General features: G+C 50.8%; 1 protein-coding gene across 2 annotated transcripts in view; it reads left to right on the forward strand.

The window, feature by feature from the left end:
- The first annotated feature begins 321 nt into the window (after positions 1 to 321).
- LMX1B (LIM homeobox transcription factor 1 beta) overlaps positions 322 to 27,834 on the forward strand; it is a 90,732-nt gene continuing 63,219 nt past the window's right edge. The window contains exons 1-2 of one of the 2 annotated variants that reach the window (XM_021543808.3): positions 322 to 891; positions 1,210 to 1,396. In XM_021543808.3, coding sequence (XP_021399483.1) covers positions 753 to 891; positions 1,210 to 1,396 — 326 coding nt within the window. In that variant the 5' untranslated portion in view covers positions 322 to 752. Of the gene's footprint in view, positions 892 to 976; positions 1,397 to 27,834 lie in introns of those variants that run through there. The other variant, XM_085556424.1, reaches the window with a different exon arrangement.

Raw genomic sequence — 27,834 nt, forward strand, 5'->3', positions numbered from 1 at the left:
TCGGACCGGGGAGCGGAGCAGCCGGGGCCCGGGGCCCCGCTCATCCGCCACCCTCGGTAGCCAAGATCGTTCTCTCCCTCCGCGGCCCGCGGGGGCGCGACCGGGGCCCGCGCTGCCCGCGCCGCTCGCCGCCCCGGGGTGCGCGGAGCCGGCCGCCCCGGGCGCCGCCGCGCTTGAGGGGCCGCAGGGGCCCGGCGGGGCCAGGGCACTATTTGACGTCGAGGAGACGGATCACCGCGGCGCAGCGATACGCCGCGCACCAATGGAGTTCAAATGTCAGCAAGTTTGAGGAGGGGTGAGGCGCCGGGGGGTGTGTTCCTCCGCCGCGGCCCCTGCTCTAAACGGCGCGGCTCCTCGGGCCGCCGCACGGCTCAGGGGCTGGGAGCGCCGGGAGCCCCTGCCCCGCCCGGCCCGCCGCGCCCGCGCTCCGCCCGGCACGGCCCGCCCCGGGAGGGCCCTCCGCGCCAAGCAGGGCGTGGGTCCGGCGCTGCCGGCGAGCAGGTGACACCGCGGCTGCCCGGCGCCGTGTGCGCGGCATGTGCGCGCCCGTGTAGCGGGGCGGCCCCATGGGCGGCGGCGCCGGCTCCTGCCTCTGCCCCCCGTCTCTGGAAGCCCGGGCAGGAAACGCTCCTCATGTCTTCCAGATAAAAATAAAAGCGACTCCTTCCTCCCGGCCGCAGAGTGTCCCCGCGCCCGGCCCGACGCGGGGCTGAGCTGGCCCCGCCGCCCGGCAGCGCCTCTCGCCGCCGCTCATGGACATCGCGACGGGTCCCGAGTCCTTGGAGAGGTGCTTCCCGCGGGGCCCACCGGACTGCGCCAAGATGCTGGACGGCATTAAAATGGAAGACCACCCCCTGCGCTCGGGGCCGGCCACGCTGGGAGTGCTGCTGGGTGAGTTGCCGGCCGCTTCTTGACTACGCCGAAAGCGGTCCCGCGCACCGCTCGGCGCCCGGGGCTGCGCTCCGAGGGGCCCGGCCGGTCTGATGCCGACTGCTGCCGGTCAGCCCCTGACCGGTGCGGGGCGCGGGACTGTCTCGCCGGCATGTGCGGCGCGCGGGACCGGCGGCAGCCGTCGAGCTCGGTGTTACCGACCGGCTGGGCCGGGCGGACCGCGCTGCCCGGGACGGGGACTGGGGAGCGGGGCCGGGTTGTGTCGGGGCTGGGAGCGGGGCCAGGGCCGGCGCCTGACGCCGCCGTCTGCCGTTGCAGGGTCGGAGTGCCAGCACCAGGCCGTCTGCGAGGGCTGCCAGCGGCCCATCTCGGACCGGTTCCTGATGCGGGTGAACGAGTCCTCCTGGCATGAGGAGTGCCTCCAGTGCGCCGCGTGCCAGCAGGCGCTCACCACCAGCTGCTACTTCCGGGACCGCAAGCTCTACTGCAAGCAGGACTACCAACAGTAAGGGCGCGGGGGGCGGCGGGGGTCCCGCCGGGGCGGCCCGGCCCGGCCCGGGGCGCGCGGCGGACTCTGGGCGTGTTCCCGATCGGGCCGCGCCCCGTGCCCGGCAGAGCGGGGCAGCCCGGCACCGGGCTCACGGCCACGGCTGGCGGCCACGGCGAGCGGGGACCCCGGCGTGGGCTGCGCGGCGGGCACGAATGGGACCGAAGACACCGAGCCGTGGCGTCCGACCCAGGCAGGGCTGCCTCCCGCCCCGGGCCCGCCGCGCTCCGGTACCGTGCGGTGCCGTCGGAGGGGACGGCGATGCGGCGGCCCGGCCCGGTTTGGGCTGCGCAGGCAGCGCCGCGCTCAGAGCCGTCCCGCGGCGCTCTCCCGCCCGCCCCGAGCCTCGTCCCGCCGCCGCCCGCTGCCCCGGAGTCGCTCCGAGGGGCCCGGGGCCGCCGCAGCGCCGCCCGGCCCGCAGAACGGCCGATGCCCCTGCCCGGCTGCTGCGGGCCGGCCCGCTGGAGCGGCCGTCGGGCGCGGCGGGGCCCGGCCGAGGGAGCGGCGCAGCGGCGGGAGAAGCCCGGGCTGGGCTCGGCCGCGGCCCCGGCCCCGCCGTTGCCCGCGCTCTCTCTTATTCCGGCTTTATCCCCAAATGTCAGGCGCTGTCGGGAGCGGCCCCCGCCGCGCCGCGGCCCCGCGCAGGGACGGAGCCCGGCCCCGAGCCGGGCCGCCCTCCCCTGCAGAAGCCCACTTCATGCTTGTCACCTAAATTGAGGATCCTTTTTGTGCCGGGAGGGGGGCGAACATGGGCATTTCAATCACTAGGACATAATATGGCTCTGCTAGAAGTCTGGCAACAAACAAAGAACAACAACTATTGGTTTGCATCAACTTTTGTCAGGCATTCAGCAGGCATCCAGAAAGGCCTGAAGTGGCTTAGTGGCAACAATGTGCATTTCATAGCTACAGCATGAAAATCCATCTCCATGGAAACGAGTAGTAAATGCTAACATGACATGCTGAGTATAAATATTGTGAGGGTTATAACTCTTGTATAAATGGCCCAGATAAATGTCCCCCTGTTTAGGAATCACAACAAAACATGTTATTTCATGCTGCAGCCCTCGCTAGCTCCCAGAGTCCTCCGCAGCCCGGGCACTGTGCATGGGAATAACTCAAGGCTTGCCCGTGGGCTGCCGCCATCCTGCCCTTGTGGGGCTGGGGCTGCGGCACCTTTAGGGTTTTCTCGTGCCCGGCTTAGGGACCCCGTCCACAGGCTTTGCCTTTCATTTCTACACAAAATAAACCGCCCTCTGGTAGCTGTAGTTGTAGATCGGTGAAACTTTTTTTTCTGTAGGTAGTAACACCTTAGATATTTTTATTAATTAGTAAAGAATGTCAAATAGTCTTTAGGCTACCTAAAAAAAGCATTATTTGGCAATGTAAATATTTACATTAATTGCAAATAAATGTACTCTCTAAGTTCCCAACTTTAGTTTCTGTAAAATAAAGAATTGTACTCAGTGACCTAAAAAGCAAGATCAGAGACTATTGCTTTGTAAAACAAAAATACTTTACTGACTGAAAACAGAATTGTTACTGCTTCAGAACTTCCCGTATTACCAAAAGTGTCCAATTGTAGAGGGGGAAAATGGGGTAACCAGGCTGCCGAGCAATAAAAAGATATCAACATGTTGGCCTTTGTTGAATCCCAGCACCTAGTGTGACATGACATGGTGCCCTGCTGTGTGTGCCCCCGAGGACTGACAGCGGCAGCGGCTCACGGGAAGGGGAGGGGAGACACGGTAAATCAAAATTTGTTTTCTCTGAGATTTTATTAGCCCAAAAGAGCAAACATGTGAAACTGTGCTGACACGGATTGTGTGCCCTTTCAGAGCCGCAGAAATACTCGTTTCTGGTAGCTAGAGGATAAAAATAGCTGTGTGTCCGTGCAAGTGGCCCTGGGCTGTGCAGCAGGGAGGGTCAGCTTTATCCATCAGACTGCGGGGAGCGCAGCCATGAGCGAGTGTGAGAGGCAGCCCCAGCCAGAGGACATAGCCGAGGCTGGAACACCGGCATGGGAAATGCTTGTGCGCTCAGTGAGAATGCCTTGGGCTAGTGAGATGGAATGGAACGGTACGGAGGAAGACAGAGATCTGTAATATCAGACGCTTTTTGTTATCCTGAGTCCTATTTACAGATATCTGAGAAAAATTAAAAAAAAAAAAAAAAAGAATAAAGTTTAATTAAATATCTCAGTTCCTGAAATTTGCCTTAAATAGATTTTTCTGTACGTAGTAATGTAATTTAAAAGGTCAGATTTCTCCAGAACTCCCAGGACTATGATCAAGTGCTGTGTATATATCTTTGGGAAAATGGTGTCTCATCTTTCTAATGAAAGCAAGCTTCTGATGGGTCAGATATCAGACCTTACACCTTTCCCTGGGTCAGGAATAATTGCTGCCCATCCTTGGATGAGGGTATTTCACATTAGGGGGAAGGGTGAAAACAGTTTTTCTTTTTCTTTTTTCTTTTTATTTTTTTAAGAAAATTGTTGGCTGTGGGAAGCTACCCTTATGCTTGGAATGTTACAGCAAATCCTGGGGGAGGTGGATTAGTAGCCCAAGCCCAGTTTGAAGTAGTCAGAGGTGCCTGATAAATGTAATTTATCACAAAAATATCATCAGTATGTCAGTGGGGTAAGCTGAGCATGTATTTTGGTCTCTTTTTAAAGAAAGAATTCGACTTGCATGAGTACATACTGATATTTTGAGTTAATGCAAAGTGCTTATTTTGCTAAAATTTAGGATTTTGAGGGTCAGGTGCATTTGATGGCGAGGTTTTTAAGGAAAAAAAAATCCCAGCATAGTGGCACCAGGGAAGGCTGGCTTTCACAAGCCCCAGTCAAGCAGAATCTCTTTGATTTTAATTAGAACTTTGCCAAATTGCTGCACTTTTGGAACCTTACAGTGTGGTGGGTTTTTGTTGTTGTTGTTGTTGTTTTAAGAAGTTTTCTTTCTCAGAAATTGAAACCTTCAGAATTAATGTGTTTTGGTTTTGAGGGGTTTTTTGGGGTTTTTTGGGTTTCTTTTTTCAAAAATAGAAGGCTTGTGGTAGTTTTATTTTGGTTCTTTGCCTAAATGAATTCACTTAGTGTATCAGTCCTAACAGTGCTTTCTATTACAAAACGTTAGTGTTTATAAATGCTACATTTATTTTCTATTTGTGTTGTTTTTTTGTTTTGTTTTGGTTTGGGTTTTTTTTTTTTTTTTTTTTTTGTAATTGTGCCTTTCCGGTTTGTTTTTCTCTCACTGCCCAGTGTTATACAGCCATTTGCCCTAGATCTTGCTGATAGTAAAAAAAGATACATTATGAAAAATAACTGTTCCAGGATACATATTTAATATCTAAGCAATGCATATAATTTATAGAAAGATCTGTATTCCTGTTAAAGTTTTGGAAATAAAGGCTCTAAAAGAGGCTTTTATTTAGGGGACTAGATAGCAAACACCCACAGTCACTCTGTCATAATTTTTCATTAATGCATTCGAAGTTTTGCTCAGGGTGAGAAAGAAAAATATTCAGGCTTTTGTTCTTTTTCATGTGTCAGGTATTGTTTTAGCATCACTTTTGGATGCTATTAAAAAGACCCACCATGTATTTCTGGTCTTCATCTTTGAGTCCTTTCTTGTCGGTGGCTGGGCTCGGTTTTGCTGTGCAGCCAGCACGGAGCAGCACGTCCCTCGCAGGAAGGAAAGGAACCCCACGAAGCCTCGGTGCTGCGGGGAAGCCTTGCCCTCTCCAGATTTTGGGAATGCTTTCACGCGAGGGAGCCTAACGCTGAGGCTGATGTTTCCCACTTCAGTTGCGTTTTAGATTCAAAATACGACAAAAGCTTCCCGTCAGTGAGTGTCTCTCGGCTTTGGGACTGCTCCTTCTCGCAGAGCGCGGGCTGTGGAATGCGGCGGGAGCCCGGTGCAGGAGGGACCAAAGCTCGCGGTTCTGCTGCACGCACAGTGGACAATGGCAATCTGCTAACGGCAGGAGTTGGTGTGCTTCCAGCGTTCCTGGCTTATTTTTAACGGAGGATCTGTTCGGCTCATGGTGCAGCCGTGCAGCGCCGTGAGCTCAGCAGAACCGTGCGGATCGGGGGATCTCTCCAGCTGCCTTCGCCCTGTGCTGGCCGGGCACTGGTCCTTGCGTGCGGGTCACTAGGGAACAACACAGAAACCAGGTGAAACTTAGAGACAGGAGTAGCCTAAGCACATGCCCAGGACATGGAGTAATGATTAAAGTTATGTCATCCACTAGAAATGCTTTTCCAAGTCACTGGAACAGTCTGGGATTTTCTCTGAAAATCCCAGCAGCCCCGCACCATGGGTCCCGCCAGCCCCATAGGAGCTGCTCTGCTGGCTCGGACTTTGCGGCATCCCGGAGCAGCCCGGCAGCGGAGCGCGGAGGAAGAACCGCGGCCGGTTTCGCGGCCGTGACGTCACAGGGCGGCCGTGCCGGGCCGTGCCGGGCCGTGCCGGGCCGGGCCGGGCCGGGCCCGCGGCTCCCCGCGGCTCCCCGCGGCTCCCGGGCCGGCTCGGCCCCGCGGCCGCGCTGGCCACGAGCCGCCCGCTGCCCGCGCCCGGGCCGCCTCGGGGCTGCCGGGGTCTGCGAGGGAACGCTTTCAGGATTTGGGGAGACATTTTGGTTTGCTGCTGCAACCACTGTAACACTGGACAAAATAATTGCAATGGAAAGACGCGATTTGCACTGATCCGTGACAGAAAACGATAGGGATGATCTTTGTGTAGTATAGGCAATATGCAATTAAATTATCAGGAGTGTAATTTATAATGCTTTACTTCTACCCTGAGGAAAAAAAAATCATAGATGTGAAGTCCATTGAAATTTTTTTTCACTTATTATAACACACAAGAATACTTTGCATTCTGTTTAGAAACTGAGTCTGTTACTTTTTGGTCTAAATTTTTGAAGTAGTTCAAAGGCATACATCCCCTTTCCAACTATCAATAATATATCATGATAAAACAGCTGGATTATAATGTCTCTTTTTAAACTAATTGTGTGTTTCAGTGGTAAATACACACCCCTGTCACTTCCCTCCGTTTTGGGGGCAGCCTGTAAAGCCTTGTATCTCCTAAAGAGCTCACTGCCCTGGTGATCCTGAAAGTGGTGGTGGTCAGGGGGCAGATTTAGCCAGCGTCTGCTTCATTTGATCAGATATCTGAACAGCTGGACAGAAACGTTCAGGAGAAAAAGGAGTATGTTTTTCCTAATGCAGCTATGCTTTTTTGCTTTTTTTTTTTTTTTTTTTTTTTTTTTTTTTTTTTTTAGTTCCAGACAAAATTTGGACTTAGGCTAAATCTGCTTTTTCTTGCAGTAACAGGAATTGATTCGATTTTATTTAATACTTCTTTCTTCTGGAATGGCGAGTGCAGCAGATAAAGGGATTGGCTAGGGGAGACCTGAGCCCCCTGCGTGCTCGGTGTGGAGGCCAGCGGGAGCTTTGGGAGCTTTGGGAGCTTCGGGAGCTTTGGGAGCTTTGGGAACTGCGGGAGCTTCGGGAGCTTTGGGAGCTTTGGGAACTGCGGGAGCTTTGGGAGCTTTGGGAGCTTTGGGAGCTGCGGGAGCTGCGGGAGCTGCGGGAGCTGCGGGAGCTTTGGGCGCTCGGGAGGAGCGGGGCCCTCCCGGCCGCGCCGGGGCTGCACGGGCGCAGGGACCGAGCACCGCGGGGCTGCCGGCGGGGCTCGGGGCCGGTGCCGGGCCAGCAGAGAGGGCTCAGCGGCTGCTCGGTGTTTGCTGTCGCTGGGAGCAGAGCCCGTGCCGGCCGGCCGTGCGCGGAGGGGCTCCTGGCAGCTCGGGGAGGATGCGGAGTGTAAACACAGCAGCGGTTCCAGGGCAAAGTCAGACACGGATTTCACGCGGCTCGGGCCAGCTTGGGCCAAGCTGCATGAAATGCAGAGTCAGAGAAAGGATGTGGATTTCAAACCCCAGCAAGATGGAAAAATGCCTTTGCTGTGTCCTCTGTGGAAGGGGTGCAAGGGCAAATGACACTCACAAAAACCAGGAAAATTCTTCGTTTTGCCTACAGTTTTTTCACCACACGATAAGTCGTGTTAATGGTCAAGTGACGTAAGAAAGAAGCAAATAAATAATAAAGCGGTGAAGTGACTTGATCAGCAATCTCCAGTAAAGGTAAACAAACCAGGTATTGCTCTGGGATAGTTTGGTGTGGTAGGAAGGGGTTTTGGCATGATTTGGGATGATTACATTACTCACAAGGCAAAGATTGACTCATAATGCAATGACAGTTTCTTGTTCATTGCAGAACATAAAATTTCCACATTTGTTTTGGAACAAAGGACAAGATTAGGTATAAGCAACAATGTGTTGTGAGCCCCAACAGCTGAGTCTGCAGCAGCCAAACAAGGGAACTAAAGGAGTCTCGAGATAAATGGGTACAATTAGAAGAGAATTTTCCTTTCTCCGGGTGAATTGAAATAACTAAATGAAGTGGGCAGGAAGTTTTTATTGAATATCCACCTTGCGGACTGTGTAGTTGTGGTTTGGTACAGCCAAAGCTATGAATGAAAACTGATCTTTTTGATTTAAAAGTATTAGCATTTATTTAGAAAGCAGAGGTGTTTTCTGAGTTATGGTATTTTATAAAATGTATCAGGGAGATAACCTCATTTTGCAGCAGTAGAGCATTAACAGCACTGTTTACATTTGGGAAAGAGACATCGCTTTTCTCCATTAGTAAAAATACATTAACAGCTTCACATCTAACTTAAAATAAATGGTGAAAGTCACGCTAGGCTTCCAAGTCTGAGGGGAGAATGTATAAAAGAGAAAAAGGATGAAAATACTCATAAGGTAAAATGAGCCTGGGTTTTTGTTTAAAATGCAGTGTAAGTGTTTCTAGCATGCATGCTAATATAGATCTGAATCTTCAGTGCCTTGTTCAGGCAAATTATGCACTGGTTTTAGAAGCCTCTTCAAGTTCAATACAAAATGGAGACAGATACTAAACTTTTTTCCTTTTTTTAAAAAAATATTTTTACATATCAACTTACATTTACTTTACATTCCTGGACTTGCTTTAGCTAAACTTATACTTCCTAAAAGCAATGATGCCTTACCCTTGCCTTGCTCTTCGGCCAGGCCGTGAGAGCCACGTCCAGCAGCCGCGGCTGCAGCACCGAGCCAGGGCCAGCCCCTGGCCCCGGCGGCACTGCCAGGAGCAGGGTGGGAGCACCAGGGCTCCTGCCCCTGGGCCTCAACAGGCTGCTCTCCAAACAGCCATTTTGCAAAATAGGCTCTGGCTGTTAAAAAACAAATTGCTGGAAACTGTTTTCTCCTCTTACGTGACCAACACGTGCCCCAGATAAGTGCGCTGCCATGGCCCTTTTTCGTGTGCTGAATATACCTCATACATGGAAGGACCATGTGTGGCATGTTGTGCAGTTTTAATGCAGATTATTTGGAAGCAAAACCCTTAAAATTAAATATTTGTAGTCACCACGGAGTGTCTGCTGTCTCAGGAGGGTGCAATGTTGAGGTCAGCAGGCACACAGGGTCTGATTGCACCAGCCCTCCTGTGCATGGCTCATCACCTCACTCTCACAGAATGGGGGTTTTACCTTTCAAAAACTATTTGCCTGTGGGCAGCGAACAAGTAGACTTTTCTGAGATTGTATTACAGTGAAGGGATTGTTAATATGACTAATTTCAGTTCCTTATTTTCCTGGGTTTGAAATTTTACTGCAATCTTCCTCACAGATACAGCAGAACTGCTGTGGCACAAATGGATTAAGCGCCCTTGATATCAGCGTAAATAAGGTATTGCACATTTCTTTGGGGCTTGTTAAGTGTTTGTGCTCTGATTCTCCTGTAACAGGCAAATAGAACACTTGTTATGGAGGTCATTTCCTTGCTTCCAAAACATAATATTTTCTTTAATATGCACAAAATTTTCCTTTTCAAACACTGACATCAACTTGTGAACATGCAATTCCTATTGGCTTCAGTGAGAGCCATCCTCGCTCATCAAAGGAGGGAATTTGGCTCTTGATTTTACTGCAATCAGTGTTTTATTTATAATGTACAAGAGTACACGTGCACTCTCCCAGTAAGAGCTGATGGGATTTATGTGCACATGCTGAGGACCAAATCCTCCTGATAGCTGTCAGGAAGTTTACTTTCACATGCTTGTTCCTTGGTGTAACCTGAATCACCATTCACTGATGACAAAAACAAAACAAAACCATACAAAGAATAATTGTCTACATCAGTTTTTTTTTTCTTTTTGCAGTTGTTACTTTCATCATTGTTAGTATTATGATAGGGAGCGAGCAAGCTTGAATTTGCAGAAGAAACTACAAATATAGTTTTAAAGCATTTTTGGTTTCAGCCTGGGATTACTCTGACAGAGAGAAGCACCAGTGCTCTTTAGAGGCTGGTTCTGGTGCATCCCGTGTGTGTTAGTGAGGGAGTACGTGTGGTGCAGCCTGCGGATGGGGGTGGTTTGAGGGGACAGCTCTCCAGTCCCAGCAGAGGAGCTCGGCGGGGAGGATGGGAGAAGTTTGAGGGGACAGCTCTCCAGTCCCAGCAGAGGAGCTCGGTGGGGTGGATGGGGATGGTTTGAGGGGACAGCTCTCCAGTCCCAGCAGAGGAGCTCGGTGGGGAGGATGGGGATGGTTTGAGGGGACAGCTCTCCAGTCCCAGCAGAGGAGCTTGGTGGGGTGCTGGGCTCTGCTTGAGTAGCTGGAGCCGAGGTCTGGCAGCTCTGTGGGACTGGACCTGGTGGAGTGGCACAATACCTGCCAAAGCTCGCTACTGAGACAGGCCAAGTTCTCCTCAAGCACCGACCCCCAGAACAATCGTATCTAAGCTGTGAGATCCTGGCAGAACGATGTGTTCAGGGCACGGAGCTGTGTGGTGTGGCTGGTAGCTCACAAGGGTCCAAAGCCACAGGCTGTGGTGGATGGATGGCAGCTGGCACAGGGGAGCAAGCTGGTGCTCCCTGCCTGTGTGGGATCCTGCAGGTCACCTCTACCAATGGGTCTGCTGGTCTTCCAGCATTTCGGACTTTCCAGAAGAGGAAGAGCTGATCCTCCCCCCTCCTCCTCCCGACTGCTAACATCATGGTTTTCAGGATAAGGATCTGTTCTGTTCTGTGTGTGCATGCAGGCTCGAGGCAGTCCTGCCATGTCTCGGTGCGGTGTGCGTGGCGGGTGCGAGTGCTCGCGGGGCTGGCAGCGTGTTCCCCAGCAGCCAGGGACATTCCCTGTGCAGAGGGGTGACGCTGCCCCTCCACAGGCCCCGGGCAGGGGCTTGAGCCAGCAAATCCCTGCTCCCAGCAGTGCCAGTGAAGCCAATTGCCCTGGCGTGCAGCAGCTTGCAGTGTCATGCAAGGTCAGTCTACCTGACAGCCAGGGTCTAGTGAGGGCTCAGCGGAGCTGCTCGCTGCAGTTTTTGGGTATGTGGCTTTTCGCAGACCTAAGCTTTTCACCCACCCTAAGCAGAAGTTGCAGTTTAAGATCATGAGTTGTCTTCACAGCTGGATCTTGGCATGGGCTTCATCTGGCAATAAGAAAAGTTTCCCCCATGGAGTTTGACCCTGTGGGGTCAGGTCCCACTCACACTGGAGTCAATATGGAAAGTGTAGTGGGATTCTACATGACCGTTAGCACCGGCAGTGAGGCTGGTTATTGGTAAGTGTGCAAACAGTGCAAAAATACAAATGGAGTAAAATAATTTGAGGGAAGAAATGGCAGTGTAATCTTGCAGCAACGCTATCTGTGCATGGCACTATTCATTTGAACCTCCCTGCTCACTGCTTGGAGCTGCAACAAACAAGTGATCTAGCTGATGGGAGCAGAAAGTGTTAAAAGCACTGACAGCTCCTTTGGTAATGGAGGAGCAGGCGGATCCTACTACCAGGGATTCCCGCTGCTCCCTGGCTGCTCCTGGCCAGAGCTGCTGTGGAAAAAAGCTACACGGCGGAGGCAGAGTTTGTATTTCAGCAGCAGCTTCCTTCACGTCTCACGCTGGGGCTGCAGGGGCACGCAGCCCTTTTGGGTCGCTGAACTCCTGCGGGGGTGTCCAGAGCTGGCACTCCCGGGGTGCCCAGCTCCCACCAGCTCCTCCGCCCTGGCCTCGCCTCGCAGCCCGTGCTGGGGCTGGTTCCCAGCACGGTTTTGTGAGTGTAGAATAAATTAGCCATAATGGCGCCTGCATTAATTTTATGTGGGAGAATCCCCAGGGATTCCTGAGCAATTACAGGGAGCGCAGTCTTGCCGGTGCAGCGTCCTTCCCATCCTGCTGCTGTTGCCCACAGTGGGAAGCACAGCAAGAGGGGACAGGAGGGCTGGGTGATGCAGTGCTGGTGGCTGCAGCATCCTTCGTGGCAAAGCCAGCGTGGGGTGCTGTGGCCCCCTGCGCCCCACAGCTGGCCTGGGGCAGCGAATGCAGTGCCAGCAGCAGTGGAGCTCGCTCAGCCGACGTGTCCTACAGGAAGGTTGGAAAGCAGGAAAGCAGGCCCAAGGCAAGGCCTTGGCTTCATTCATGTCCCTTGAACACTGGCTGTCTTCAGTCATTGAAGGCTGTCCAATCTGTGGCTTTTTTTTTTAAAAAATCAGCTCATGCTTTGGCAGGGGTTTGTCTGAGTGTGTAGCAGATACATTCAATGACAAGAATTGTAATGTTCAATTTGCTGGATGCCACAATTAAACCTCAGGTTTTTCACCCAACCATCAGAAAGCTAATTGGACGTTGTCACTCAGGCAGGAATACACACAAACAAGGGCAATCCACAGCCCCGGATCCCAACAATGTGATTTTCATCACCTTATCAGTCTTTGGGGAGTCTTCAGCTTCCATCTGGAAGTGCCTTCAACCCTTTCCACCTACAGATCTTGAAATAGCTATAACAGAGAGAAAACCAAAATTACATGGAGTTTATTGCCATTTCAGAAGGAAAAAAGTGTTTGAAAAAGTTTATTCAGGAAGCCAAGGGAAGTTAAGTGGGAGACATTTGCCATTTCATCAGTCTGTTGGTGATAGCCATTCATGTCATAAATGGCTTGTGTCATTTGATGCCAAAAATAACACTATTTTCCTCCCCAAAGGCCTATAGGGTTTTTTTGCAATAAATGTTTATTTGTTAATAATATACTTTAAACAGTCCAGCCTTGACCTCAAGTCTCCAAAAGAATCCATCTTCTCTCTGAAAAATCCTACCAAGTTTGTGTAATTTTTTTCTGGGAAGGTGTAATTGATGGCGCAGTGAAGGGCAGTGTGTTTGCTTTAACTACTGCAGCTGCATGGATTAACTGTTTATAAGGGCCTACTGTGCTTTGAATGGCGACTTGCTTAGATTTCAGGCTTTAGTTGACAGCACTTCCTAATTGTTCCTTGGATTTGCTTAAGTTCAATCAGTAAAAATAAATTTCTGCACTGAGCTCACCCATCACTTCCCTCGCTGCTGCTTCAAAACCTTTGAAACGCTCGTTTGTAGGAGTTTGATTCCATGGATCACCCTGCAGCCTTGAAATGGGGGTGAGCAGGATAGGGGCTGAGAGAGGCTGAACTTGTTCTACATCTCCTGTTGATTTCAGAAAAAATGTCAGAAGAGTTTGGGTGCCGAGCCAATAACCTGTATGCAAATATTTTTGATAGGCTTTTAGGTGTACTAATGGGAGTCTCTAGAGTTGAACATACAACTGACAGGTATGAAATGTGATTAAATATTTAAAAATGTGACAAAGGATTTTGTAAATTTCCATGATATAAAAACTGTTGTTTTGGGAGAAAATAGTAAGTAAGAAAATTAATTTGTAACATGTTGCACTGTTTTGAAATTGCCCTGCCAAAAGCCGGAGCTGGATTTCTACTGGCAGAGTGTTTGTGGAATGTGACCAGTACCACAGTAAAGCAACAATTGTCTCTTCACTAAATCATCAACTACCACTGATTCAACCAATGTTAAATCATATTTTTAGCTGCTTTTGTTCTGCCATCAGCCACTCTGATCCTTCTCATACAATTTTCATGTGGACTTTCACTAAACAAGTGAAGTATTAAGACATTTGTCAGATAATTTTTTGTTAGTCCTTAAATGAAAATGTGGTTTTCTAGAACTCTAGAGGACTTACTTCCTTTAAGATCATCTGAGTTGGGAGAGAGTTACACATTTAATTTCTCAAAGCAGTTCAGCTCCCAGTGCTAGTTTGTTTTCAGTTCGACAGGCACTTGGATAAAATAAAGAACAGTATGTATAAAATGAATGGAATTAATTTTTTCTTTGAACATTTCACATTTGTGTAGCTAAATTATTTGGATAGCATGGACACTCAGGTGCTTTGTATACAGCTTATTTTGGTGGAACTCCATAGTACTAAATGGTACTAGTTGTTTGCTGAGAATATGTTTGTTGTTTATTAATTGTAACAACTATATGATGCTTTAAAAATCTATATTTGAGAATCAAAGCTTCTGGCTTGGGCTGTGCTCCCACATTTATTAGTTGGTTAATTTAACTCAACCTCCTCAAGTGCAATTTATAAGGCAAAGTTTCACATATAACTGGTTGAAGAACTGGTGCCTTCAGTGGCCCAGGCTGTGTGATAGGCAGTCACTTACTTCCCAGGGGCATTTTCTGGGGCACAGTAACCTCTGCTGGCAAGGGTTTGGCTGCTCACAGAACCACAGGATGGGTAAGGCAGGAGGGGACCGTGGTGGGTCACCGGGTCCCACCTCCCTGCTCAGGCAGGGCCATCCCAGAGCTCTGGGTACGGGACTGCACCCAGATAGTTCTGGAATGTCTCCAGTCAGGGAGCCCCTCCACTCTGCTGGACAGTCTGCTCCATGAGTATGGACATTCTTCTCACCTTCAGGTGGAACTTCACCTCCGGTGACTCCTGCCTGTTCTCCAGGGCAGATAGATGTGTGTAGGCTCATGCAGTGGCTGCACAGCCATGCAAGAGAGCCAGCTGCAGTGTCCAGAAGCAGCAGCAGTGTCCAGGGATAGCAGCAGTGTCCAGGGGCAGCAGCAGTGTAGCCTCCTCTGCTCCGGGCTTCAAGGTCTGTCCTGTCCTGTCCTGTCCTGTCCTGTCCTGTCCTGTGCTGTCCTGTGCTGTCCTGTCCTGTGCTGTCCTGTGCTGTCCTGCCCTGTCCTGTGCTGTGCTGTCCTGTCCTGTGCTGTCCTGTCCTGTCCTGTGCTGTCCTGTCCTGTGCTGTCCTGTGCTGTCCTGTCCTGTGCTGTCCTGTGCTGTCCTGCCCTGTCCTGTGCTGTGCTGTCCTGTCCTGTGCTGTCCTGTCCTGTCCTGTGCTGTCCTGTCCTGTGCTGTCCTGTGCTGTCCTGTGCTGTGCTGTCCTGTCCTGTCCTGCCCTGTGTTGTCCTGTGCTGTGCTGACCTGTGCTGTCCTGTGCTGTCCTGTCCTGTCCTGTGCTGTCCTGTCCTGTGTTGTCCTGTGCTGTCCTGCCCTGTGCTGTCCTGTCCTGTCCTGTCCTGTCCTGTGCTGTGCTGTCCTGTCCTGTCCTGTCCTGTCCTGCCCTGTGCTGTGTTTTCCTGTCCTCCTCCTCTCTCTGAGAAGTGAGTCCTGTGTCCTTGCAGACTGGGGTGTCCTCTCAGGCCCTCCTGGGCTGGGGAGGCCGTGCTGCCAGGGCTCCTCTGGTCCCCCTGGCCCATGTGATGCTGACCCCGACCCGCTCGTGGCCGAGCCCACAGCGCAGCCTGGCAGGTGCGGAGGGCACACGGGGGGTGCAGACACCAGTGCCCCCTGACCTGTCCCTCCTGCCTCTGTGAAGCTTCTCCTGATTCATTTTCAGGTGATTCATGCTCTCAGCATCAGCTGCTTGTTTGTGAAACTGAAAAGAAGCAATCTGAAACAGTCACATTACTGAGGCTAATATGGATTTGCTCCCGTAAAAGGATGTTAAAAGTCCCTTTGTTGTACACAGACTGAGATTTACCATGTTTTATTCTTTTTGTCAGCTTTCTTTGGTATTAAATCAAGTGACAAAACATTTAACTTTATCCCTGTGCATGAGCATTTGTGCTAATTAATTCAGTAACTCTTTTGACCTTCTGTTTAAATGATCACAACTGGTGCTTTTCCTGCCCAGACACCACCGTCTCTCAACACCCTCGGCTGTTCATGTATTTGAAGTGTGGCTGTGGTGGGGATGGCTGGCATCCCTATGTTATTATATTCTTGTAATAGCAAACGTTAAGAAAGTTAAATGGACAAATGAATAAGAGAAAAAGTAGAAAAGCTAAGGAGCAATTAAATGTAACATTTCATCATGAAAAGGATTTTGCTGGTTTATCTTCTAATAAGATTATGTCACCGACACAAGTACCTAGGAGCCTGTGATTGACAGCCTCCTGTACTTTTATCAGGCAGTGTGACACTAAACCTCGGGGCCTTTTGTCCTATAGAGTGAGCTCACGGAAACTCTCCGTCCTAATCCCCTTATTCATGTCAGGCACAGAAAAGAAGTTCTGATCAGATGGCATCTTACAAGAGTGTCACCTCCACCCCCTTGGTGCTGGGTGGACATGGGACATGGGACGCTTTGTTCGCCGGCTGTGCTCTTGCCCCATGCTGCCCTGCACCCTGCACCTCTGCACTGCCAGGGGAAACCGTGTCTGCAGGGCAGGAGAATCCCAGAGAGGTGCTAGGATGATTTACAGGCTATCTGAGCTTGTTTATATTCTGGTTTTATTTCTCTGAAGAACGTAAGACCTTTAAAGGAAGTACTTCCTTTTGTGTTGTAAGATCATGTAGTGAAATGTCTCACTGAGCTTCCTCAAACTTTGCACTCAGGCAAAAGAATAAGTGGAACTAAACCCCCTATCTTTTCAGAAGCATAGGATCAATGTTGTAGGAGTCAGCAATCGATCCCAGTGCTGGTATTATAAGTTTCATAGCTCCAGCTCTTTCTTAGTTGTAGGAATTCCTTTGTGCGTATCCCTGCGGTAACCTATTGCAAATAGCGGTTCCCTGTGGTGCTTTATTTACTTGTCCAACTGTTTGGAAGTCTGTTAGTCTAAAGATCAGATGCTCTGAAACAAATCTTATTACCTTAACCAGCTCTGCAAATTCTTCTTTCTCCATTTTTATTGACTTCTATTCAGCTAGAACTAATACATGTTCAGCAGGTGGGCAAGTACATCTTTCAAAGTTTAGCCCCTCAGATTTAACATGAGAAACTATAAATCTTTTTGTTTTCCTTGGAAAATGTGGGAAACCACAGGTATTTCGAGAGTTGCCTCCTCTGTGGATTTGTGAAGTTTATACTGGTTGCTGTAATTCTTGAAAGAGAAGTCTGGGAAATTTTGAAAGAATCCTTCATTCTGGGGCATAGTCCAATTAATTACTTCTTTCCTTGCATGAAGTATTTTTTCAAGCTGTAATGAAAAGCAATGGAATGGGAAGGTTTTAAGATATTTTTCTTTTCATCCAGCCTGGCACCACTGGCAGAGAAACTGCATCAAACTTCCTCCAACTCATCTGCTACAAGCTGGTTCTGTCAGCAATACTCACCAGTCCTCATTTGAGAAGGCGTGTCCAGCTCCTCTGTATTTTTCATCTCTATGAACATTTTTTAAGTAATTTTAGATGTAAGAAGTCAGTGCTAATTAAATGTTTTAAGAAATCATCCCTCAGGAATTCCCATTTCTCCTCCCTGTCGCCTCATGCTCCCCGGTGGGTGCTCACATCCCATCCTGGGCAGATGCTTCATCTCTTGTGGCACTTTGCTCCAGCAGATATCAAAGTCCTTTGCAGAGCGACCTGCCTGGGGTTCCTACAGGCTGGGGCCTGTCCCAGGCATGCTTATCCCTGCGACACACCATTTCTTCCCATGTCTTCTTAGGACCAGGCTGCCCCAGGAGCCAGGATGGGAACGTTCCCACGTCTGGGGTGTGCGGAGCCCTTTGCTGCTGCTTTGCCTCTGTTTGTTTTTCCACCGTAAGCACCAGCAGCTGCCGGTGTGAAGTGCAAAAGGGAGCATTCACAGCATCTGATTTTTAGAAAGCAGCACGCAAAGGAACCTGCAAGGCTGCGGCTTTCCTGCAGCAGAACGTTTGCTTTGACCAGGCAGCTGTGCTGGGAGCGCAGGCTGGTGTCAGCTTGCCGTGGCCTCGCAGCACGGCAGGGCTGGAGGCGCTCTGCTGAACAGAGCCTTGTGTACCCTGGAAACCTGGGAGGCTGCTACAGTCCACAAATGTCTGTAAACTTCTCGGGTCAATTAACTGATAGGTGAACTGAGCAGGCTGTGTGATGTCAGGCTGAGCTTGGGGAGAAAGTTCAGTAAACGTGTAAGGGGAATCAAAACATTGGCAAAAGCCTTACTGAAATCCTGGAGTGCTTAACAGATATGAAGTGTTAAATGCAAGCAGAGGTGATGTTGTATGAAGCTGTGTGTATGTCAGAGAAGGGGACTTCAGAAAGCATCTGAGATCACGTTGGTATCCCAGGTTTGAACTTGAGGGCTGCTTACCACTCCCCTCGGGGCTCTGCCAGCTGTGGTGCCAGTTTGGGGTGTCTTGCCCTAACACTGAACACATCTGTTGCAGAAAGGTGTAGGAAATAAAGCATGTTCTTCATCCTCCAGAGGGAACCAAGCTTCACTGTGTGCCCTGATGCTACACAGAACAGCTCCTCTTGCTTTCCTTGATGTGTCCTGTCCTGTCCTTCTTTGAGCAAGAGGATCAGCAAACAGGGGAAAACATCCACCCACAATGAGTTTGCACTGGTATTCCTGCATTGACAGCACTTGATGCTACAGCATTCTCATTGAAAGAAAAATAACGTTTGTTTGGACCAAAAAAAAAAAAACCAAAAAAACACCACCCTTTGGGGATTGAATTTCAGAGACTCCCTGCCTTACTCTCCGCCCCCTCTGAAGGCTGAAATGATTTGTGAGCCAGGTCCTGTGACCCAGGGAGGCATCAAGCAGCAGAGAAGGGAAACATTTGGAGTTCAGAGGGACAGTGGGTCTTGATGACCAGTGTAAGACAATGCAGATGTTTCAGATCATGAGGTCTTTTAGGATGATGAGAAAATGCCCCTAACAGCCTCTGGGTTTGGGTCTTCTCTGCAGCCCTTTTTCCTTGGTATAATGTTATCACATCTCACAGGATTACATTTTTAGGGGTCTATCATGGAAGAATCTTGGTGCTTATTGCATTAGGTAATTGTGATGAGCAGGGTGGGTTTTAATTTCCCTCTGGGGAGTGAGTTACCGCTCTGCCACATGGGTGGTGGCAGGGGCAGGGGCACCCAGAGCAGTGGTGGTGGGGCTGGGCTGTGTGTGCTGCCAGCCCTGACAGTGACCCGTGGAGGGCTGTTTGAGAGGAGGTGAGCCAGAAGAACAAGAGCCTGCCCCCTGACTTTCCTGATATAGACAGAGATTTCCTGCAAGGAGGGCAGGTTCTGGAACAAGGAAAGAAAAATACTGATGGAGGAGGAGGAGGAGGAGATTCAGGATCCTAACTCAGCAGTAGGTCTGCTGAACATCTAGGCACTGACTGCTGGCCACGTTGGCTCTGCCCATTCCCAGCCTGTTGATCTTGGTGCTCCTGCCCTTGGGAGGAGTAGAGAAGAAGCAGTGAGGCAGCACCCACCCTGTGAACAGGAGCTCTGGGACCAGGGATTTGAACCTGCACTGCATCCAGGGCAAAGCATCCTTCAGCACCACTGCTGAGCCACAGAGGCACGTGAGTCTGACACCCAGGTTTGTGAAAGAGCAGGGCAGAATTAGGGACTGAGCATGTGTTCAAGAACCAGGAGAACAGCTAGGCTGTGGAGCCCAGGCTGGAGAAACAAGCCTTGATTCTCTCTGGCCTAATGCTTAGCAGGTGAGGAACAGCAGGCGCCAGTCCTGTAGTGCTTGGGTGTGTGCTAGTGTCTCTGCTGCTCAGAGACCACGTCCATACCCAGGCTCAGGGCAGGCTTAGGTACCATGGGGCTTGAGGATGGCTTCATTCCCAGGCAGGGATCACAGTGAGATGCCTGAGACCACCCTGAGCACCCAGGTAGGCAAGGGTGCAAGCACCTCACGCTCTCACCAGTCAGTCCCAATGCAGCTGGAAGTGACAGTGGGCACCTTTTGCTGATTCCATGAGGAAAGCCCCATCCCATGCTGCTGCCACGGTGTGTGAGCAGTGGGGCTGGGCCTGGGCTCACCTCACTGCTGCTGAAGCAGCAAATCTCTAAATACATCTGCAGCGAGAAAACAGGATACATAATTTAAAATACTGTGTGTTTGTTAGTTTGTTAAATTGTTTAAAGAAAAAAGCCAACTGCCTGTTGGAGTGCAGGGGACCCTGGGGGAGTGCAGAGGCTCTTCAAGGTCTTCCTGACATTTGCCTTGCTGGAGAGGGTGTGCCCTGCACCCAGGGCAGGAGGGGATGGTCAAGGGCTGTGGCCAAGTCAGCCAGAGCTGCTGGGGCCCCTGCCCCTGGCCAGCCCCTCAGCAGGCAGGGCTGGGCAGCAGCAGCAGGTTTGCATCCTGGCACTGCTGCCAAGGGGACTCTGGCTGGAACAATTCCCATGGACACTGCCAAGCTGGAGCCTGGCAGAAGAGCGAGAATTTCCTAACTGTGACAAATGCCTGCCTGAAAAAATTGTGTGTTTATTTATCAGTGGTGCGTTCAATTAGCCCGAGCTTTGGAAAAGCTGTCTCACTGCTCCAGCAGTCTCCCCTGACATTTGAACCACCTCTGCTGAGGAAAAGGCTAGATAATGTTTTGCATTAAAAGAATTTAGGAACTGCTTATTTCTGGTGCTCCCCTTTGCAGCCCAGCTTTGACTTCTGATGCTAACTGGAATGGGAACATGCCTTCTTGGTTGTGTTTGCTATTGAGAGCCAGTTTTTGGGGGCCTTTTGTATCTGATGCAAGTTACTGTTTTCTTATTAGTTATAGCTAAAAAAATGAAACCAGAACTTCACCCCCAGAGAATTTCTGTCATAGGGGGTTTAATTTAAAAGCCACATCCGTGATCTGTGATTGTGATAAAATTTTCTTTGTGATTTGGAAGAGGTGGCTGCCACCTCAGCCTGGCTCCCCAGCAGTGGGACAGACACAGTTTTGCCCTGTGACTTTGGCATTCAGCACTGTGCTGATGCTGGAATCCGAGCAGGGCCTTTGTTGTCATTATGGTTGAAGGAGCGTTGTTACAGGCAGAACTGGAGTTTGTGAGCATATGCTGGAACATACACTTTAAATATTAAAAAGAGGTTTTCAATAACAATTGTGTTTAGAAACAAATGACCTTGGTTTTCCATTTCTGGGCTGTTCTGTGTGAAGCCAAATGATCACTGCTCCAGGGATGCAATCTGCTGCATCTTGACTTTGGAGTTTCAGGCACAAGACAAGCAAGCTGCCTACTTTAAAATGGTGCTGAGCTAGCAACAATGCTTCTGCCTCCAAAAGAGCTCCACAAAGTACCATCTCTGGTAATCAGCTGGTTTTTTTAGGTCATATGTAAATGAAGAACACATCTGCTTTCCATATGTCTCACAAACACAGTGTACATATGTTTTTGGATGTATTATCTTAATCATATTTATTGGCCAAAGCAAAAAAACACTGAATTTTAAAATATTTTTGGATTCATAATATTATAAAATCAACAACTATAAAGCAAATGAGTCATGTACTGCACTGCAGTTACAGTGTACAATTGCAACAAGTATTTAAGGGCTGTATTTCTTCGCTGGATCAAAATCTATAGGCAACTTTACTATCTCTCCTGTATTTTTGTCTAACAGAGATCTAAAGAAAAATTAATTACACTTCTCTGACTGATTGTTATTCTGCTGAAGTATGGTTCTAATCCTTATTAACATTCTCTAAAGTCATGCATGAAATATGACTTTTGCACCACACTCTGTGGCATATGTTTTCTCTTTCCAGTGTATTTTTCAAACTATCTTCAACCCTCACTGCTGTTCATTATTTTAAGATAGGTTTAAAGTTTGCCACAGTCTCAAAACTGATCCAGTACAGAGCATTGCAAGGAAAAAAAATGACACATCATTCTGCTCATGAACACAAATTGCTTCTGATTATTTAGCTTTGAATGTTCCCCTCATACTGTTTTTATTAAAAGCCCCAGTATATTTATTCTTGATAGTGTCTTCAATTAAGTTAAAAAGAGTCCCTTTTTCTATAGCAGTATGTAAAGAAAATAGTTGTTACAACCGCAAAATTACTGAAAAAACCTGGTTCTAGTAAAGTACTACTTCAGTTCAACAACCACAGCACGAAGTTTGCTGTTTTCTTGTAAACTTTCCAGCCATTAGATAAACAGTGTCTGTGTCTTCACAGAGCTGCACCCTCACGTTGTCTGAGGACAGTCGTATTCCTGCAGGTCTCTGCAAAATGTACAGTCCATCAATCCATTTATCAGTATTGGAAAATCTGTCTATTTGGGTGTAGAGTGATTCTTTGGCCAGTGGTGAGTAGGTCTCTGCTCTAGGAAGAGTTTGTGTAAGAAATTGCTGGAGGAGCTGGGCAGAGCATCTAGTTCTGCTCATTGCCTCCCAAGTGCCATTAATTTGAGCTGTGACAAGGAAGGAAAGTTGTTACAAGTGGGATCCTGTGACTTCTGCACACATTGCACACAGCTAGGAATGTTTTCCTTTTCCTTGTATAAAACAGTGATTTAGGAAAATGGTCTAAGTTTAGCAGTTTCTGTAGCTTCTGCTCTCTTTGCTTGAAAATAACAGATTTTTTTTTGAAAACTCTCTCTCTTGGTGCTGTGATGTCACAGCCTAATATTGTGCAAAGGTGTAACCGGACCAAACATGTCAGGAACATGTCAGTAACTTTCCATAAATTATTCAGTCTCTTTGGGAAAGCCCCTAATTATGTGTTAACTCATTTTCTACTTCAGAGAAGTTTCGTCTTGAACTTCAGAGTCCAATTGCTGGGAAGCTTTTATTTATTTATCTATTTATTCCATTAAAAAAAAAAAACAACTTGGGAGTTTACTGTATTTCTGCTTAAAATTCTTTGTGTATGAACTCTGACAGAGGACTGGAAAGATCTGGCAGAAATAGGATGCCAGAAATCAAAGAGTGGAGTCACTTTAAACTCGTTTGCAAGCAGCCCTGGGAGCACAGGATGCAAAGGTCCCTGCCGAGCGCTCTCGGTCCTCGCCCAGCGACCGCCGCACATCCCGAGCGGATCCTCACCGTGCTCCAGGCAATAAAGCTGCTTGTGCTTTGAAGGCCATGGGGTGTGGAGGAGAAGGCTGTTTGAAACATGTCACTTTGAACTGTGCTGGAGGGTCCCAGGGAGCTGGCCACCTCCGTCCCTCGGAGGTCTGGTTCCAGTCTGCGAGCCCTGGAGCCAGCTCCAGCGTCTGCTCAGGTGGCCCCACTGTGAGATGTCAGGCTGATAAGTGAAAGTAGAGACTTTTGAGAGAAGATCAAGAGTTTACTGCTTGCACTGGATCCCTCTCTATGTGTAAGAGTTCAATATGGCAACAAAAGAGGTTTCCTGCCTGCAGACAGATGCTGCCTTTTTAAAGTGTTGCTTTACATTTGAAGCCTCAGCATATGTAATGAAGGCTATCCTGAAACTTCAATGGATTGCATCATGAGGAAATTCAGAGAGGAAGGAGCTTTAGGTGGAGCTGTGGAATCTTTTATGAATTAATCCTCCGTGAAAAAAATGTGACTATCAAGCTGGGGTCAGTCACAGCTCAGGATCAGTGCTGTCTTGTGTTTTAGCTCTGCTAGCATTCCTGACAAGATGACTGGGTAGGGAACAGGCGCTGGAATGCTGCTGAAGCACCCAAATTGCGGTGCTGCATAGAGGAAAAAATAAAAAAGAAAATGTTGATGCCATGTTTCCTGTCCAAAGGGTACACTGTCCTGTTAGCTGATCCATAGAACTGAGGCAGGTGCAGGATGAAGCCACACTTAGCCAGTTGCTGTACCAAGAGGTGGGAACTAATTGAATCTCCCCTTGGAGTGAATCCGTGTGCATCCTCAGTGTCAGTGAGGCTCGGCAGGCAGATGTGAGGATTTGGCTGTTCTGTGTCACCGTGGGTACAGTTTTCTCTTTTTTTCTTACCATCTCTGTTCCTCCAGACAAGCCACAGACTTGCACCATAAGGAAGCAAGTGGCCAGAGGCAGGGGTGTGATCCTGATTCCCTTGCTGAGAAGTGTTAGGGCAGCACTCCCTGTGTCCTGTGAATGGGGATCGGGGAAAACATTTCCCTTGGCTTTTTATTTTCAAGCAGTTCTTTTCAATATGCTTTTGCATCCTGTGTCTGAAGTGGGCTGGCTATTAAGCATTAGTTGTACACATGTTTGTGAAAAGCAAAACAAATAAACTATTGTTTATTCCTCAAAATTAGTCTCACAATGTGCATTTAGTAATGCTGGAATAGTTGGGAATAGAGGTTGTCTAAAGCAACACATGGATGCAGGGTGTGGTGGTTTATGGTGGATAATGACCAGAGTACAAATACTAGGGTTAGAACATGGAAAATGTGCAAAAGAGAGTGAGAATAATTGTGCTGAGGAGCACACTTCATTTTCGGCAATTTGCTCAGTGACAAGGTTGAGTGGAAGAAAGGCTGTAAATTCCTGTTGGGTTTGGGACTGACAGTAGGGAGCAGTGCTAAGCTGGCTGCCAGCGAGAGTCACGTGGGCTGGAATGGATTCTTCTTTAAAAATGTAAGGATTTCTAAAAGAAAATATTTCGTGACAGGAATTTGAATTCAGATTGTGTTGTGGTGAGATTTTTAGAGGTTGGATTCAGATTGTGTCGTGGTGGGATTTTTAGAGCTTGGATTTGTATTTTCTTGTTTTTACATAAAAATTTTTGTCTGGCAGTAGTGTAAATCTACAATACTTTGATTGATTCAGAGCAAAACTAGTGCAAAGTTTTTGCAACTCCATTTAGCTCAGATCTTCCAGAACAGGGCTGCCAGATGAGTCTGAACTCTCAAGCCCCCAGTAAAGGTGCTGTTATTAAGTATAAATATAGAGTAGCTCTTAATAGCTATAATTAACATGTGTTATAGTTTTAGATGAATGGAAACAGGTTTTGGCAGCAGTGAGCAGTTCGGCCCAAATCAGCGCCTATCCAAAGATATAAGCTGGTTCCAGAGCCAGCATGTTCTGGGCACAGGTGTGCTGTGCTGGGCACACGTCCCTTGTGCCAGGCCTGTAGGGCTCAGGGACAGGGTTAGGGGACAGGGCTTGGGTACAGGGTTAGGGGACAGCTCCGGGACAGGGCTCGGGGACAGCTCCGGGACACGGCTTGGGGACAGGGTTAGGGGACAGGGCTTGGGTACAGGGTTAGGGGACAGCTCTGGGACAGGGCTCAGGCTCAGGGCTCGGGCTCAGGGCTCGGGCTCAGGGCGCGGGCTCAGAGCTCTGGGACAGGGCTCAGGGACAGGGCTCAGGCTCAGGGCTCGGGTTCAGGGCTCCAGCTCAGGGCTCGGGCTCAGGGCTCCGGCTCAGGGCTCAGGCTCAGGGCTCGGGTTCAGGGCTCCGGGACAGGGCTCCGGGACAGGCTCGGGTTCAGGGCTCCGGCTCAGGGCTCCGGCTCAGGGCTCAGGCTCAGGGCTCCGGCTCAGGGCTCGGGCTCAGGGCTCCGGGACAGGCTCGGGCTCAGGGCTCCGGCTCAGGGCTCGGGTTCAGGGCTCCGGGACAGGGCTCCGGCTCAGGGCTCCGGGACAGGGCTCAGGCTCAGGGCTCGGGTTCAGGGCTCAGGCTCAGGGCTCGGGCTCAGGGCTCCGGCTCAGGGCTCAGGCTCAGGGCTCGGGTTCAGGGCTCAGGCTCAGGGCTCGGGCTCAGGGCTCAGGCTCAGGGCTCGGGTTCAGGGCTCCGGGACAGGACTCCGGCTCAGGGCTCCGGGACAGGGCTCGGGCTCAGGGCTCGGGCTCAGGGCTCAGGCTCAGGGCTCCGGTTCAGGGCTCCGGGACAGGGCTCGGGCTCAGGGCTCAGGCTCAGGGCTCGGGCTCAGGGCTCCGGCTCAGGGCTCAGGCTCAGGGCTCCGGCTCAGGGCTCGGGCTCAGGCTCAGGGCTCGGGCTCAGGGCTCAGGCTCAGGGCTCAGGGCTCAGGCTCAGGGCTCGGGCTCAGGGCTCAGGCTCAGGGCTCGGGCTCAGGGCTCCGGCTCAGGGCTCGGGCTCAGGGCTCGGGTTCAGGGCTCAGGCTCAGGGCTCGGGCTCAGGCTCAGGGCTCCGGCTCAGGGCTCGGGCTCAGGGCTCCGGCTCAGGGCTCAGGCTCAGGGCTCGGGTTCAGGGCTCAGGCTCAGGGCTCGGGCTCAGGGCTCGGGCTCAGGGCTCCGGTTCAGGGCTCCGGGACAGGGCTCGGGCTCAGGGCTCGGGCTCAGGGCTCCGGCTCAGGGCTCAGGCTCAGGGCTCGGGTTCAGGGCTCAGGCTCAGGGCTCGGGCTCAGGGCTCGGGCTCAGGGCTCCGGCTCAGGGCTCCGGCTCAGGGCTCGGGCTCAGGGCTCGGGTTCAGGGCTCGGGTTCAGGGCTCGGGCTCAGGGCTCAGGCTCAGGGCTCGGGCTCAGGGCTCAGGCTCAGGGCTCGGGCTCAGGGCGCCGAGCACTGCGCTCCGCGGGTGCCGCGGCTCTCGGCCGCTCCGCAGGACCTGGCCCGCTCCCAGCTGACTGCTCGCCAAGCGGAGCTGCCGCTGCGCCCGGGCCCGCGGGGCTCGACGCCGCGGTAGGCATGCAGGAGCTCACCGCGCACGCTGGCAAGATCAGGTTTCGCACAAAACGCAGCGGCAGCCAAAACCTTCTCTTGAAGCACTGCCGGAGAAGGAGCCGGTGGTGCCCCCTTCTCGCTCCTGCGGAGCCCGGAGTGCTCGCTGGCGCCCTGCTCCCGTGGCAGCAGCCTGGGCGCGGTGCTGGGAGCCTTGGGTACCTGTAGCCCTGGGCAGATGAGTGTCCTCCTGCTGTCCACCCCGATCCCACCAGCCCCCGGATGCTCACCTGGTGTCTCATCTGTGTGGTGGAGGGTGAAGATGGGACCTGCCCCTGTCACCCACTAGCTCACAGGCAACGATGTTCTCCAGGCTGGTGAAAGATGTGCACCTCTCAAGGGCAGGGTGTTGGGGGAGCTAAATGTCTCCCGCATCCTTAACCCACAAACTTGCAGCCCACAAATGCCATTTTTGCAGGCTGCAAGCGAAGGCCACTCCATAGGACCACGCAATTGAGCCCCAATTCCTCTTTGCAGTGTTGTAAGGTAACATACATTAAAGTGTGTCCCACAAAGGAGGAATGAGCAGCCCCTTGGCTCTTTTCTTGCGTCTGTGTGGAACTGTCCACACATGGTGTGAAGGTGCCATCCCCTTGGCAGAGGAAGGGCTGTGTGCTGCCCATTGTGAGATGTCACCCACGCAGCCCTGCACTGGGCACAGACACCCACAGTGGAACCAGAGCTGGAGTGCAGAGTAAAGTTCTTCCTTTCCTAAAGGCTGAGGGTGCGTGGGGTAAGGAGACGATCCAACAGGCTGGCCTGGTGCCAGCTGGGGGTGACTCTGCACTTGGATTAACACTGGCACCAGGACTGCTCCCACACACAAGCTGATGGGAGGTTGCTGCTGCTGCTGCAGTCCTGGGGGAAATAACTGGTGTGCACGTGTGAGCCTGCCAGGCTGATGCCTGCATGATACTGAGCCGGATTCCTGAAGCTTCTTCAGGACAGGTTGAGTGTCAAACAGCCTCTGTCAGCATTTCCCAAGCTGTTGTACCCCCTGTCCCACTTCCAGATAAACTTGACTCTTACACCCCCACATTTCTCAGCCTGGGCACAGTGCCGTGCTGACACGGCTCTTCCAGCTCCAGGAGTGAATCCAAAGCCCCCAAGCATTCCCAAATCCTGTCAAGAAGGAGTACCCACAGTTGGAAAGTATTGGCATGTGTGGAAAATACTGAATCTGTGGTCTGGAGAGCTCCTGGAAGTTGTAATTCCTGCTGATGTGCACCAGCACTGCTGGCAGCCTGTTGGAGAGGTGCTCCTGAGGTGAGCAGGGGGATAGCCAAGAGGCTCTTGTCTGAACCTGTGTGCCAGGGTCCCTGAGCAGAGCGGACAGGACCCTGGCTGTGAACACAGGATTTATACTGGCTCAGCCATATCCATGTATCCACACGGCCCAGCCCATGCACCCATTTTTACTGGAGCCCCGTTACACCTGTGGACAGTTTTGTGTCCCCAGCTCCTGCTCCAGCAGTCCCTGCTGCAGTGGCTGAGTCTCCGGCATATGGAGCTCAAAGGCACATAGTCCTCTTACCTTCCTGATGTTAACAGGTAAATGTCTCAGAGTTTAGAATCTCTAGACCCAAACATTATCTCACTATGTGTCAGCACTATGACTACTGTCTGTCAGCACTATGACTACTGTCTGTCATATGCTGTTTACTCTATTCTGTCCTTCCCGTGAGGAC

This window comes from Lonchura striata, chromosome 17 (assembly GCF_050655825.1).
Source record: "Lonchura striata isolate lonStrDom1 chromosome 17, ASM5065582v1, whole genome shotgun sequence".
Classification (NCBI taxonomy): Eukaryota; Metazoa; Chordata; class Aves; order Passeriformes; family Estrildidae; genus Lonchura; species Lonchura striata.